The sequence below is a fragment of the Mytilus galloprovincialis genome, chromosome 9 (genome assembly GCF_965363235.1).
Source record: "Mytilus galloprovincialis chromosome 9, xbMytGall1.hap1.1, whole genome shotgun sequence".
Lineage (NCBI taxonomy): Eukaryota > Metazoa > Mollusca > Bivalvia > Mytilida > Mytilidae > Mytilus > Mytilus galloprovincialis.
Window position 1 is genome coordinate 6,150,029 of NC_134846.1, and position 14,839 is coordinate 6,164,867.

Consider the following 14,839-nt stretch of genomic DNA (forward strand, 5'->3'; position numbering starts at 1 on the left):
TAAATATTTAATCATAGTTTTTCAATATTATTGTTATGAAATTTCCTTAGAGATGTTATAGATTTTTTTCCCAGGGCAAAATACGTCTTATGTAACTTTTCAACTCTGGAGATAACTTTGTACATGGGATGATTATAACAGGTATTGAAAATTTGGGTTAGCATACGTTTCCAGTATATTATCTGTATATTCTTTCAATCAGTTGAATTGAAGTCTGGAGCTGGCATGTCAGTAAACTGCTAGCAGTCCTTTGTTAATACAGAGCTGGCATGTCAGTAAACTGCTAGCAGTCCTTTGTTAATACAGAGCTGGCATGTCAGTAAACTGCTAGCAGTCCTTTGTTAATACAGAGCTGGCATGTCAGTAAACTGCTAGCAGTCCTTTGTTAATACAGAGCTGGCATGTCAGTAAACTTTGTTAATACATATTGTCATTTTGATTAGTTTATTCTATTATCTAATCTAACATCAGAATGTACTTTTACCGATTTTTACTGCGCGTCTTCTATTATCTAATCTAACATCAGAATGTACTTTTACCCATTTTTACTGTGCGTCTTCTATTATCTAATCTAACATCAGAATGTACTTTTACCCATTTTTACTGTGCGCCTTCTATTATCTAATCTAACATCAGAATGTACTTTTACCCATTTTTACTGTGCGTATGGCTGTGTGTTTGTTTATTCCACATTGCCTAGTAGTATAGGGGGTGGTTAAGATCTCACAAACATGTTTAACCCCACTGCATGTTTGCACATGTCTCAAGTCAGGAACCTCTGGACTTGTATGGTTTTTTTTTCATTTTGGTTCAATGATGTTTCAGAGTTTAGTGTGACGTCTAATTTCACTGACTTGTATACATTATTGTTTAGGGGCCAGCTGAAGCTCACCTTCAGATTCAGGATTTTCCCACTATGTTCAAGACACATTGGTGGCCGTGGAATATGTTCTGCTCTTTGGTCGGGTTGTTGTCTCTTTGAAACATTCCCCGTTTCCATTCTCAATTTTATTTTATAATTGCGTAATGAAGACTTGTATCTACGCGTTTGTAATTTATCAATTTATCTGGTGTCATTGCATGCATCTTTGTCTTAGATTTTATAGCAATATCTGCCTTTTTTTTTATTTAAATACAGATGATAAAAAAATTTATGGACTGAACAAAAAATGTATATGATTGCATCGAAAATAGATTCTATAAAAATAAGCATGGTCAAAACATGCAATCCTTAGACATTGGCATTCAAATATAATGAAAACAGCATATTTCATCTCAACTGTAAATGACACAGCCGCCATTTTGAAAATTCCGATATCGACAAAAAGTTTGTTTTTCAACTTGATCAGGGACCTAATTTGCAATCCACTTAAACTGTTAAAAATCGTATACATTGCTAGATCTATGTTTCAAGTATTACAATATAGATGCAAATCATTACTTGTTTTTAAATAATTTGTAAAATTAATGAGAAATAGACGAGATATTGCTAATTTTACAATAGAGTTAACGGGTGACAACGAGAAAAAGAACAACATTTAGTATTGATCAGGGACGTAACTTAAGTAATCACAGTTTAATCTGTCAGGACCAACATGTGTAGAAAGAATTGTATTCGAAAATCAAGAAAAGAGATGCAAAAGGTAAAAAATGGGTTGGATTAAAGAAAAAAATCAAGTACATTTAACATATTGAAGAGCCTATAAAATTTCTTGAATAATGATGGCGGACTGTCGCGTCATAAAAGGTACATTATGTTCTTTTCAGTTGGATATGCTTTCAATTTGTAAATGTATGTGATGAAGCCAACTTTAAGGAGAATCGATTAAAATCATGTACCTAATTAAAATGCACTCATATAGATGAAAATCACTACTGTTACAATAAAATTCGTACCCGAAAAAATCCAAAAACCTAGTAAGTCAATAGCAGAAGACACATCACGCCATTTTATAGTTTCATCAGTTGCACATATTTCGTCGACATCAACGCGTTCTTTATCTTGAATATCAAAAATCACATTGCTCTTCGCACAACGAATTTTTCTTTCAAATTTTACAACATAAGCAAATATTTTCGATTTTTGGTGTCCCTCTTCTCTGTGGTGTATTCTTAGCTGTAACGAAGTAACGATAAGAACCAAAACACCGTATCCAAGTTGACTGACGATGTAAATACTCAGTATACATGTATTTTCTGAATTGACGGGTAGTTTGTCGTTAATCAGTGTTAAAAATACTGCAAAAGACAGGAAAACAGTCACTGAATACGACATTTTTTCACCAGCATCAGCAGGAATAATGAATACTAAAGAATTAAGGATTCCCAAGAATATCATAGGTGTAATAATGCTGACTATGTAATACGTGGCTTTACGGCGTAGATTAATTGTGAATATAATCTCGCTACTGTCATAAACAGACTCTGTCTGAACCGAAGTTGAAATAATTGACCATAAACTATTCTCTCGATATCCTCTAAGGTCAATATCGGGATTAACGGCATCGATAACAACTAAATCATCTGTATAAGTCCATAATGCGAACCGGATATGACAAGTCTGTTCATCAAAAGGGTAGTAGGTGACATCTATGGAGCATTCATTCTCGAACACGTGGTACGGATACCAAGTTACCCAACCGTCACTGTCAACTAAAATGTGGTAGAAACTTCCTCCTAATTCTTTAAACTCCTGAAATCCATTCTTTAAAACAAAGTCTGGTTTCCAAATATTATCCTGAAAGAAATGAGGCCGATTATAATCATACATTATATTGTAGCCAATCTCTTCATCCTTTAAGCCATCTACTCAGACACGCCAGTAAGAAAAGGAATGATTTCAATTTTTAAAAAATAGCAAATTTAATGTTTAATATTCAGCTTGAAAATGTTAAATTCTTGGAGAAAAAAACTATACAGGCCTTTATATAAAAGGCCAAACTAGTCTATTAAAAAATCTAAAAATAAATAGATTAAAAAAAATCGTTTATATGGGTTGGGTGTCCCCCAAATCTGTATTCATTAAAATGGCCTATTTTTGTACCCCCCCCCCCCCCCCCCCGAGACCCTAGTTTAATATTTTAATATTATCATTATCAATTAAATATTCAATGTATCTATGTTTAAAATGTACAATTAACCAAGGATTGCCAGGACTTCGAATTTAAATATTTATTTTTTTGTGCGTAGTAAACTACGAAAACTAATAGTGACTTTAGGCTGAATTATTTTGTACATAAGTAAGCCTATTAGATTTCTCGTTTGAATTGTTTTACATTTGTCATTTCGAGGCCTTTTATAGCTGACTATGTGATATGGCCTTTATTCATTGTTGAAGGCCGTACGGTGACCTAAAGTTTTTCTTTTCTGTGTCAGTTGGTCTCTTGTGAAGATTTGTCACATTGCTACGAAAGCCGAGAAGGCTCATCTATAATTCCGAATTCAACATTCGGAATTCAGAATTCGGAAATATTCGTTTTATAATGTTATAAACTTAGTTATTATTGTAATAGTTACTTTTTGTTTTCATTGTGATATGAAAATTTAATACCTGTCTTTATATCATCTACACTCCTTCTTTTATAAAGAAATTATATTTATTTGTCCATGGCATAATCTATATATGAGGGTTTGCTTTCATTTCATCTTTGTGTGTTTACTGGTTTTAAATCGACCCATGTAATCCTATGGTTATAACTGCCACCCTTACCTCCATCCCAACATACATGTACACCACTACGCTTTTTATATTCCTTGTCTTTATTTACTCTCTAAAAACATGCATGTTCATCAAACCCCGAAAATATCTTATTTCGAACAAAAAGCGAAAATCCGATTAGCGTTAAAATTAAATATAGAATTACATAAAACTGAGGTAGTAAAAGCTTTTTCATGATCGAAAGATAATTTCTCTGGCAAAACTTTATAAAAAAGTTTTCTCAATTATCCGTATTTTGACATGTAGATACGGGCCTCCATATAGTTTATATCTATAATTTGGAAGGGATTATTTAATGGGAAAAAGCAAGGCGACAAACAGGTGGCGCGGATTCTAGCACTTTTCCAGCTTTGGGCTTGCTCTCTCTCAACACTATATTACATGCCTATGAGTCTAACTACAATCCCTTTTTTGTCATTTGCCCTTGTATAAACGCGGGTGTTGCTAAACGGTGGAAACGGAAAACGGAACGGAAACGGAAAAAGAAAGAATAAACATTTTGTTGTTGTTATTTTATCTACATACAGTCAAGAATCTACTTCGTCAAAATTATCTCCCCATTACGCCAGTTCATTTTCTCAATCGTAGAATGGAAGCCATTGTAGGGATGACGCGCTTCCAATTTTGCTCTTGAAAACCGATAAATTTATCCACATAGCACCATTACCATCCTTATACGTCAGTTGTATTTTAAAAGACAAATGTATCTATTAGCTAATGAGCACCAGTTAATGATCTTGTCTGCATTGATTCAACTTAAAACTATTGTCTGATCAGTTGTCAGGTGGAATTTTCGAAAATTTTTAAACATTTAAAAAAAATCCAATTAAATATTTCGAGCAAGGGAAGACTAAAAATTTTCAGTTCATGAAGATTATAAACCCTAGTTATCACACACAAAAAATAATATTTTTTCGAAGATATTCATTTTCATCATCCAACCTAAAAGACTTTCGTCAAGTACTTTTAGTAAAAATATAGCTATTCGAACACACCTACTCTGTTTTTGTGATTCATTAGATAGGTATTTCACTTGACCCATATATTTCATCTTTTCGTACTGTGATTTTTTTATGTTATAAAGTCAACCTAGAGCTTTGATATATAAAAATGATAGAATCTGAAGCAAGATAATATATCAAATACTCTTGATTTGTACGTTTTAAAGACAAAATATACACCTCAAACACGCCCTAACATAAAAAGGTGCACTCGATTTTCTCTTTTCGATACAATTGTTACCCATTTTTTGGAATTTTTTCAGAGTCACATAATGGAAGGGCAGACACGAAAATTACTGAACTAATAGATTGATATGTTCTCCGTCCGTGGTAAAAAAAATTGAAATCGGAGGTTATGCATTTTCTACATTCAACTTGATAGATACCCATGTCAGCGACTTGATATCTAAACGTTCTGCACTACTATGTAATAGATAAATTAAAAACTTATGCAAATGGTGATTTTACAATAAAACACTTCGTAATTGAGAAGAAAATTGTCGTTTTATTTGTTTCTATTAACTTTTAAAATTTTGGTTACTATAGTACACATTACAGTAAGCATTTATCGCCTTCTCTAACATGTCTAACAAAGAGCTTCGATTCTTTTGTTCTATTTCAACTGGGTTTCCGCCTGCATAGGCCTATGTTGTCTTTTGTTTTTTTATAGTATAACATATGTTTACAAAGAAAGATAAATAGATGAATGCATTTAAAATAAAATATTTTAAAGCATAAAGTATTGAAATAATTAGCAAGAGATGATGAGACTATGTTTTTTTTTTTAAATATTTGATAATGTCATGCGTACATTGTTTGTTACCGGAGAGCATGTATCAAATTTATATCGTCGCCACCGGGATTCGAATCCCGGTCGCCTGCGTGACAGTCAGTGCGTTAACCCACTGAGCCAAAGAATCGATTCCCTCGCTTAGTTGATTAAGACTGGCTTTATATGTTCTACCTGTACTAAGGAGGGGAAGCAACCCCGCTACACTATTCCCCCACCACAAGAGTCATCATATCTTTATACATGTATTAATGTATGTATGACTCTAAACAACACATACCCTGGCTATACTCCAGATAACCATCGTGGATTTTTTAGTCGAGCGCCAAATGTAACCGGAGAGCATGTACTCTATACAAATTTATATCTTCGCCACCGGGATTCGAACCCCGGTCGCCTGCGTGATAGTCAGTGCGTTAACCCACTGAGCCAAAGAATCGATTCCCTCGCTTAGTTGATTAAGACTGGCTTTGTATGTTCTACATGTACTAAGGAGGGGAAGCAACCCCGCTACACGTTCATGCAATTCAATGTAGTCTGTTCGACTGTTCTTATTTGAAAAAAAAAGTCGGATAAACGTCAATAAGATAGTAACTCAACATTAACAAACAAATCTACATACGGTCTATTAGTAAAAAGATGGACATTGGCCTCGATTCTATAGATAGATTGTGAAGTGATCAAGTTTTGGAAAAATGATTTTAATCGTTTTTTCTTTGTTTCTTTTTTTCAATTGCCTTAACTCAGAATGATTAATGTGGTGTATCTTGTTGCGTTGTTCTGCATTGGTGATTTTCGTTGTATCTTTTCTGGTATAATGCCAATGGAAAGAAAACATACAAGAAACCTAATGGGACAATGGTGTATGGACAACAACCGGTAAGCCGAAACCAGGGAAGTAGAATAGAAATTTGATTACACTTTATTTTAATGTAAAAATTGAGAAAATCACTCACTATACTCACAGTATACTACACTCTTTGCTTGCGGAAGTTGCTTGCCAGTGGCGGATCCAGAAATTTTCATAAGTGGGGCCCACTGACTGACCTAAGAGGGGGCCCGCTCCAGTCACGCTTCAATGATTCCCTATATAAGCAACCAAATTTTTTCCCAAAAAGGGGGGGCCCGGGCCCCCTTGGCCCCCCCTCTAAATCCGCCTCTGCTTGCGGAAGCATAAAAATGAACAAATCCAACATTGAGTTTTATCTGGTTTCCTGTAATTGTTTAATTTCAGTTTATATGGCGCTTTTTCAAAACATAATATTAATATGTCTGTAACGTGTCCTTAACGATGTTTTGGCGCAATCATTAAAGACGCCACATAATTGTAACTGGGATATTTAAGAAAAGCATTAATGATATTATAATAATCTATCTGATTACGCATTATGTTGGATCATACTTTATGATCATCTTTTAGGTAATGCATGTTTGAGATAATTAGCGCAAATGCATAAATATCTGCTCAGGTATTACGCTGGTATTCATGACTGGTTTATGACAATTATCTTGAAACCCGTATTTAAAAGATTGCTAAAACCTTTCAAAACAAAAATGATCAACAAGATAAGATCTACATACAAGTCAAAGTTTCGTTATAGTAAGAAGACTTTTTCAAGTAATGATTGCCCTTAAATGTCGACTTTTTTAATCATCTCTTGTGTTTTGGGTTAAAAAGTAAAGATAGAGTGATTTTTGACATGGTTTATTCAACTTTCAAGTCTATAATGTTGGAGAGTTCCCATGATTGTTTAGATGCACACAGACCTACATGTAGATGAAATATCAACATATTTGTTGTGTGATTTTGTTAATTCAGTCGTTATTGATTTTCGTAGTTCTTTCAATTTCCCCCTTATATTCCGTCCATAGAAATATTTCTTTCCGTTTTCCTTTCCGTTTCTCTTTCCGTTCCGTTTCCCGTTTCCGCCGTTTAGCAACACCCGTATAAACGCATGTTTCTGAAGGGAATTTACTAGTTCCGTGAAACGTTTTCTCGGAAAGATGTTTGATAGTGAAAAAAAAGTTCAGAGATATATTATATCCTATATTTATTTGCAATCCCCTTTCCACTGACGCGATAAGAACGTGTACATATCTTGCTGAGACAGGCGATATCAATTTCCCACGATTTTTAGTGTGGTGAAAGCAAACTTACACAATACTGAGTATATTCAAAAATGCAACACAACAAGTTTGAAACTTTTATTACAGTTACTCCATTATCTACTATAATAAAAGCAACAAAAAAATAATAACCTGGGGTATTGCACATGTTTCTTAATTCATTTGGATCGATCATAATAGTTTAACGAGTGAGTGAATGAATTTTGCTTAACATACAGAAGCAAATAAACTATATGCATATTCCTGATGTGAACATGTGAATAAATGATGAATAAACTCTGCTTTGCGTTTGTCCGATATGTTGAGCTGGATACCAATTTCAAAGTCTTTTGATTGATCAGCGGACAAAGGTTCGAACTAACGACATTCTGTACTCAGACAAGCATGCTAACAACGAGACCATCTAGTTTGTTTAGTATAATCATGGATGTTTAAATATTACTTCCATGGTATAATATATTCTTCCCTGAACAAATATTTTGTATAAAGTCCTGTTATTTACATAGCTACAGATATATTTCATGAGAGATAAATTGTTTCAATCTTTAGACAAAATAATGTTCCATTTGTTGTTGCGTTTTAAATGACACTCACTATACAAACGGAAAGCAATGACCGATCATCATAGACTATCAATTACAGAACTATTAAACTCATTATGTATGTTTATCTCAAGCCAGCTAATTCTCAAGGTTCTAATACTATAATCTGACAAGTAAATAACCTGTGTATTCCTTATCTTTATCTTTATCTTGTATCTAATTTGAAGTCGGTCGCTGTTGAACATGTTGAAAGTTAGCTCTTATAATAATAATGATTACTGTATTTAAAGAATGTGACTCAATTAGCATTCACTAATCTACCAATGAGACCCACACAAAAATAATACAGAACACATATTATAGATATTACAGTCTTTGAACATATCATGCTATATATTTAAATGATTGTCTGTAGAAAAGGGAAAATAAAAACAAATTATACATTTAATTTATTTCTCAGACTTGTATATAAAGATTGGTTTTTTTTGAACTTATAATTGATAATAAATAGTTAATAACTTTTTAAATATAACCATTATTATTTGTTCTAGTTATGACGAGTGTGTAGGGAGAGCACGCGCGGGAAATGTTTATTTGAAACAGTTGATTGACATACAGTAACACATGCGATGATAATTTTCATTTCCCACATCACGTATCTTAAATTTTGACTTGACTGTATTTAACTTAATAAAAAAAAAGAGACATATATAGAAAAAGTTTGCCAAGTTTTGTAATAAATAATTTTGTTTTTAACATGCTCCAAATTGTCCACCTGACAGGACGGACTCCACCGGCCGTCAACATATACTTAAGGGGTACACCAGATGAATAACGGAGTTTAACGGATATGAACGGACACGAACAAACGTATAACGGATAAAACGGATGATGAACGGATCTGAAACGGATAAATGCCAATTGAAAATTTCGCGACAGAAATGCCAATTATTGGTATGTCAGATTTCTTAAGGTTCATGAATTCTTATTATTCATAATCGACCTTAGAGTAAGGGCGATTCTTCACAATCAAGCAGCTCTTATTCAGGTCAGACACTGACCTAGCTTTTGCTGTATTTTGAAGAATAAACTAAAACCAGTTACACCTAAACATTTTGAATAATTACGCGATGTACATGTATTATTATTGTCGCCTTTAATTTTACCGTATATATTGTTCATCCGTTTTATCAGGTACGCTTCCGTTAGGTGTCCGTTTTATGCGGTACTCGTCCGTTGGATGTACATTCGACATCCGTTCTGTCCGGTACGTTTCCGTTTCTCGTACGTTGCATATCCGGTGTGTGTCCGTTATGCATCCGTTACACGTCCGTTTTATTCGGTCAGTACATCAACGGACTCCCAACGGATAACAATTTTGTCAACCGGGACAACTTTTATTTTCATCCGTTAGGCGTCCGTTCGTGCTATCCGGTAAGGTGTGATCGAGGCTTTACAAATTGAGATGCTATCCGTTACTCATCCGTGCGCGTTATACGGTACAGTGATCAGGGCACGGTCAAACGATCAGGGCACGGTCAAACGATCTGTAAACGTATCAGAATTTCTTAAAAATATCTTCAAAAATGTAAAATTTAGATTCCACAAAAACGATAATAGATTTCAATAGTTGAAATTGAAATAGCTGAAGAAATTGAAGAAATTAGATTTTAAAGGATCAAATATTTGTATATGTGCGTTTAAAAAAACACTATTACGGTATTGTTGTATAACCGTTGTCCATCCGTCCGTCGTCCACACTTCGGACAATATAACTCAAAAACGATTTTTTAACTTTAAAACATCTGTTCAACCTTGCATTATATTTTGCCTAATAGGAGCCGGCAAGGTGACGTCGCGTTAGTCCTACAACTATTATTCCGACATCCAATTATTCCGACAACCCATTACTCCCGACAGCTCATTATTCCGACAGCTCATTTTACCGACAATGCATCTGCCATAACTTTTCTAAAATGACCAACTCCATTCTCCATATTACTTGTATTTGTCCGTTTTTATTCCAATTATTCGCCCCATGTTGGATATTTGCTGGATATTTGTCTCAGTTCCTTGGAGATACACATTCTTATTAATTGATCCCATAAGGATTATTGCCCTTTGAAGTCATTTTTTTTGCAATTTTTTGTGCACTTTTGTAATCTTTTACAAAATTCTAATCCTCAGAAACTTAAGGGCCAAATTAAACAAAACATAGCCTGAACCATCATCAGGGAAGGTTGTTTAGCAAAATGTATCTGAAAACCTCGCCCATCAACCAAGATGGCCGCCATGGCTAAAAATGGAAAAGGGGGTAAAAAACAGTTAAGCATATATCTCAGAAACTCAATCATCAAGATCTATCTACCGTTGAAATTTTCACACGCATCGGATAACCTGCTGTTTGATTACTTCCCTGATTGGTAATTTTTAGGACATTTTGCAGTTTTATTCTTTATATTCTTGCCTATATAGTTCTTCAGTGTCCTTTGTTTAATATGCACTGCAGCACATAGACCAAGGTGAGCATAAAAAAAAAAAAGCCTCATGTTTTGTTTTGTCATCTCTTCTTTTCATATGTTTAGTAGATCCAATTGTAATTATCAACACCTCTTGTCATCGTTACAAAAACTTTTTATTACCTTTGATTATGACTTAAGAGCTACCTTAGTCTTATAAACAATTGCTGGAAATTTTGTCGGATTAATTCGAGTCAACATCAATGTGTTGAATTTTGAAGAGGGTTAATTACTTTGGGAGTATGAAATCTGCAACAAAATACAGATGGATAGTTTTAGAAACGAGTCCGATAAAGTGATGCTTGATATAAGGTCAGTACTGTAAAACATATCTTTATCTGATTCGCATCTGTTTCGTTTTACAGTGAAGATATCCACCTGGATTCGCATCTATAGTGAAGAAGAACTGATTAATATGACGTTAGACGGTTGTTTGCTTCTTCTTTTTTTCGAACATGATACATTCGGGGGTTGGGATAGGTAGTATTTATCGTGTAATGGACATATTTTGAGGGAGTTAATAGACTTTGAAACTAGGATTGAAAAACAACGCAGGAGTGTATGTTAGGACGGTGATGAGGGGGACTTTTTGAACCAGAGACCTACAGGGGTAGATTCCAAAACGGCAAAAGCACAAAGATATGACGAAAAGAACCCCCACTATAGATTATATTATGGACAACAAAATAGATATAAACTAATTATATAAGGTGGAGTAGTTAACATAAAGACAGGCATACAATTTTCATATCACAACTAAAACATATATCAATTATTACAATATGTATGTTATAACACTTGATAAAAATGATTTCCCAATTCTGAATTCCGAATTCTGAATTCTGAATGCCGGATTCTGAATGCTGAATTCTGAATTATAGATGAGCCTTCTCGGCTTTCGTACATTGCCAATCATACTATATTTTTCTTTTTTTATGTATATAAAGCGGTATAATATGTTTATGTAATGATTTTATTACAAAAAGGTATACATGATATTTCGTGAGAAATAACGCGCATAAAGGTAAATATATAACAAGGCCCAACATTTTCCCCTGGTATCCGTAAGTCAAAATGTACTATAACTTTATTAAATTTATCAAATAACCAATCATTCAGATGCTCAGTAAATAGTAATTTGTGTCTCAGATACATGAATGATATTGACATTTAAAAAAAAAAATATTGTCTTATATTTATTGACAAGTATGATGATTCTAATTTATAGCCATATTGCAAAACTTCAGAAACTGTCTGACAGATCCTTAATATCTTCATTCTTGTGTATGTGCAAAGGCCTTGTAGATCAGCGATAGAAAAATAAAAGAACTAATGTAACGCACCCACCGAACACAAGGGTAAATACATATTGAATCATACTTATTTTTATAACAAACTATTGAAATATATTTGTACGTAATTAAAGGCAACCGTACAACCTTCAACAATGAGAAAAAAATAACGTATAGTCGGCTATAAAAGGCCCCGACATGAAAAACGTCAAACAATTCAAGCAAGAACACAAACGACCTAACTTAAACAAAACAATTTGCAGAATACACATACATGACATGAACCAACGAAAACCACTAAACTATAAGCTCCTGACTTGAGACAGGCTCATGCAGGATATGTCGGATTTAAAATTTCAAAAGCCAAAACCAACTAAAAGAAAACATGTATCTTAGATTAAAATTTCAATCAGTACACATCGAACATCCAATGGATTTAGTGTAAAGACGTCATTAACAGTCAGAGAAAACCATGACCTTTTGCATTCTTATTCCTATATACAATGATATAAAGTTAAATACTAGTAATAAACATTACCGAACTCCGATGAAAATTTCAAACGAAAAGTCCGTACGCAAATGGCAAAATCAAACCTAAAACACATCAAACGAATTGAAAACAGCTGTCATATTCCTGACTTGATACAGACATTTTTTTATGTAGAAAAGAAAACAACAATTACATATGTACTATAACAAATCATTGAATAAAAGACGTATTTAAAGTTTACCTGAAGAACACTGATGAATTCAATGTCGTTAAAAGCATCACTATCCCACACTAGAAGTTCATCAGTCCAAGAAACTTTTAGGAAACCAGCAAATACTATTTTTTCATTAACTTCATCAATGTCATGAATGCTTACAAGTTCCATTGAGACATACATATTAGTGACATCAGTCTGATTGACCACTGGTCTCACTTGTTTGTTATAACTGTTTGTTACAAACAAGTCCGTTAACAAATTCTTGACATCGTCAGAAGTTTGACAGAAGCCATTGCTTATTGTTAAAAATAAACAAATGATACTTATTTCACTTGCCATTTAGTCAATAACCTCTACAAAATTTGTGTTGAGTACCGTCAAGATAAGATGCTGATCAAATGAATCGGATTTGTGATGTATCAACTTATTTAAAATGGATCAATTCTGTAATTATTTAAACGAAATTATATTAATACTAATTACTGTAGATAGGTTTTATTATCCTACATGGAATTTAGGATTGAACCTTATTTTTTAACGGTTGTTCTGAATTAACAGTAGATGGGATTGTAATTTAAAAAAAATAAGAGGCAGTAAAGACCAATGGTTTTGTTCTGATAAGCATTATTACATGTAAAAACTCATTTTAAAATAAGTAATTGCTGGTAATAACTGGGTACATGTAGTTACGGAATTACTTGTTTAAAAAAGTGCATCAGGAAATACATGTAAGTCCTAAATTTTAGTTATGACATGTAATTTCTAATTTCACCTGTTTACTGTAACATATATAATTCGTCTAGTGAACAGCCCAAATGTTAGCTTTAACAAAACGTTTTTTACTGCTAGATCTGTTTATCTTTACCAAAATTTGATTACAAAAGCTTGCTTTTACTTCTTATAACTGGCCGTGAATTAACCTTAGCTTCAACATACATGTACGTGATTTCTGACAACTTGTCAATGAGTGGGTAAAAAAATACCTTTGTATGTAATGTCTGTTTTCAAAAGATTTGATATAAAGTACATATACAAGTTGTTTTGAACAGTCCTAATATTTAATAGGTGAAATATTTTGATCAGGAAAGATACTAAAATTTGTGTTATAAACGAATATGTATAAATGATTGTTTAGTACCGAGAATGATGGTATCAATATATGGAATATGACTTCGTAACAAAATTTTCACATTATAATTTCTTGTGAATATTTTATTCTCTAGAAACTGTCTTTTCGTGGCTCAATTCAAAAACACACGTTTTTCACACAAAAGGATTAGGGGCAATAAGGCCCTTATTTGGCCCAAATATTACTGCAAATTTATAATTTATCATACATATTCTTAAATAACTAAAAAAGGTATAAGAAACTAAGAAAAACAAAACAAATTTGACATCGAACAAGTTACCATGGCAATAAATCATGACTTAATTTGCATATTATGTTAAATTTCGTGATTTTCCTTGTATTTTCATCATATTATATATAGCCAGACTATTTGCTGGGTATTAAAATGAAGATTCAAGTCGGTATAAAGTTTAACAATTTAATAAACGATCCAACAAGAATATAAACGATGTTACAATATTGAGTCCGGTGTTTACGGTTTAAGAACCTATCCAAAACTGAATATAAATTATTTTTAAGAAGTATATAAAACAGAATAATTTAGAAATACATGTAACAACGGATTAGGCAATTATTGTCCATTGTTCAGATAATCTGCTAAAAGCTGTCTTTGACACGTAGATACGAAGTCCATCATCGGATTAGTAGAAACATACATTTTAAACCAAAGATAATTGTGTGGGAATATTTGAGTTTGTTCTCTGCCTTTATGATCTTTTTGTCCAAGTATGTAACCAATAGCGATCTGTGAAGCGTCCGTGTAGAGTATAAAATCTTTTGAAAAGTCTGGAAACGCGATAATTAGAGATGATATTAAAAGTTTCTTTATCTCCTCGAAAGACTGTTGGCAGCTCTTGTCCCAATTAAATTTAGCTCCTTTCACAAGCTGTCTGTGTAACGGGTTAGCAATTTTAGGAAAACCTTTAACGAACTTCCTGTAGTAATTATCAGTCCTAAAATGCTCTGACATCTGTTGTATTTTGGCGAACTGGAAATGTTTTTACTGCATCTGTC

The 14,839-nt window shown here is 33.2% G+C and overlaps 1 protein-coding gene across 1 annotated transcript; it reads right to left on the reverse strand.

Annotated features, from left to right (window-relative positions):
* Positions 1-1,821: 1,821 nt before the first annotated feature.
* LOC143044320 (neuronal acetylcholine receptor subunit beta-3-like) lies at positions 1,822-13,140 on the reverse strand. Its single transcript, XM_076216268.1, has 2 exons — positions 12,721-13,140; positions 1,822-2,737 (listed from the first exon to the last, which is right to left on the reverse strand). The coding sequence occupies exons 1-2, from the start codon at positions 13,033-13,035 to the stop codon at positions 1,844-1,846; spliced, it is 1,209 nt and encodes a 402-aa protein (XP_076072383.1). The 5' UTR covers positions 13,036-13,140; the 3' UTR covers positions 1,822-1,843.
* Positions 13,141-14,839: the final 1,699 nt, after the last annotated feature.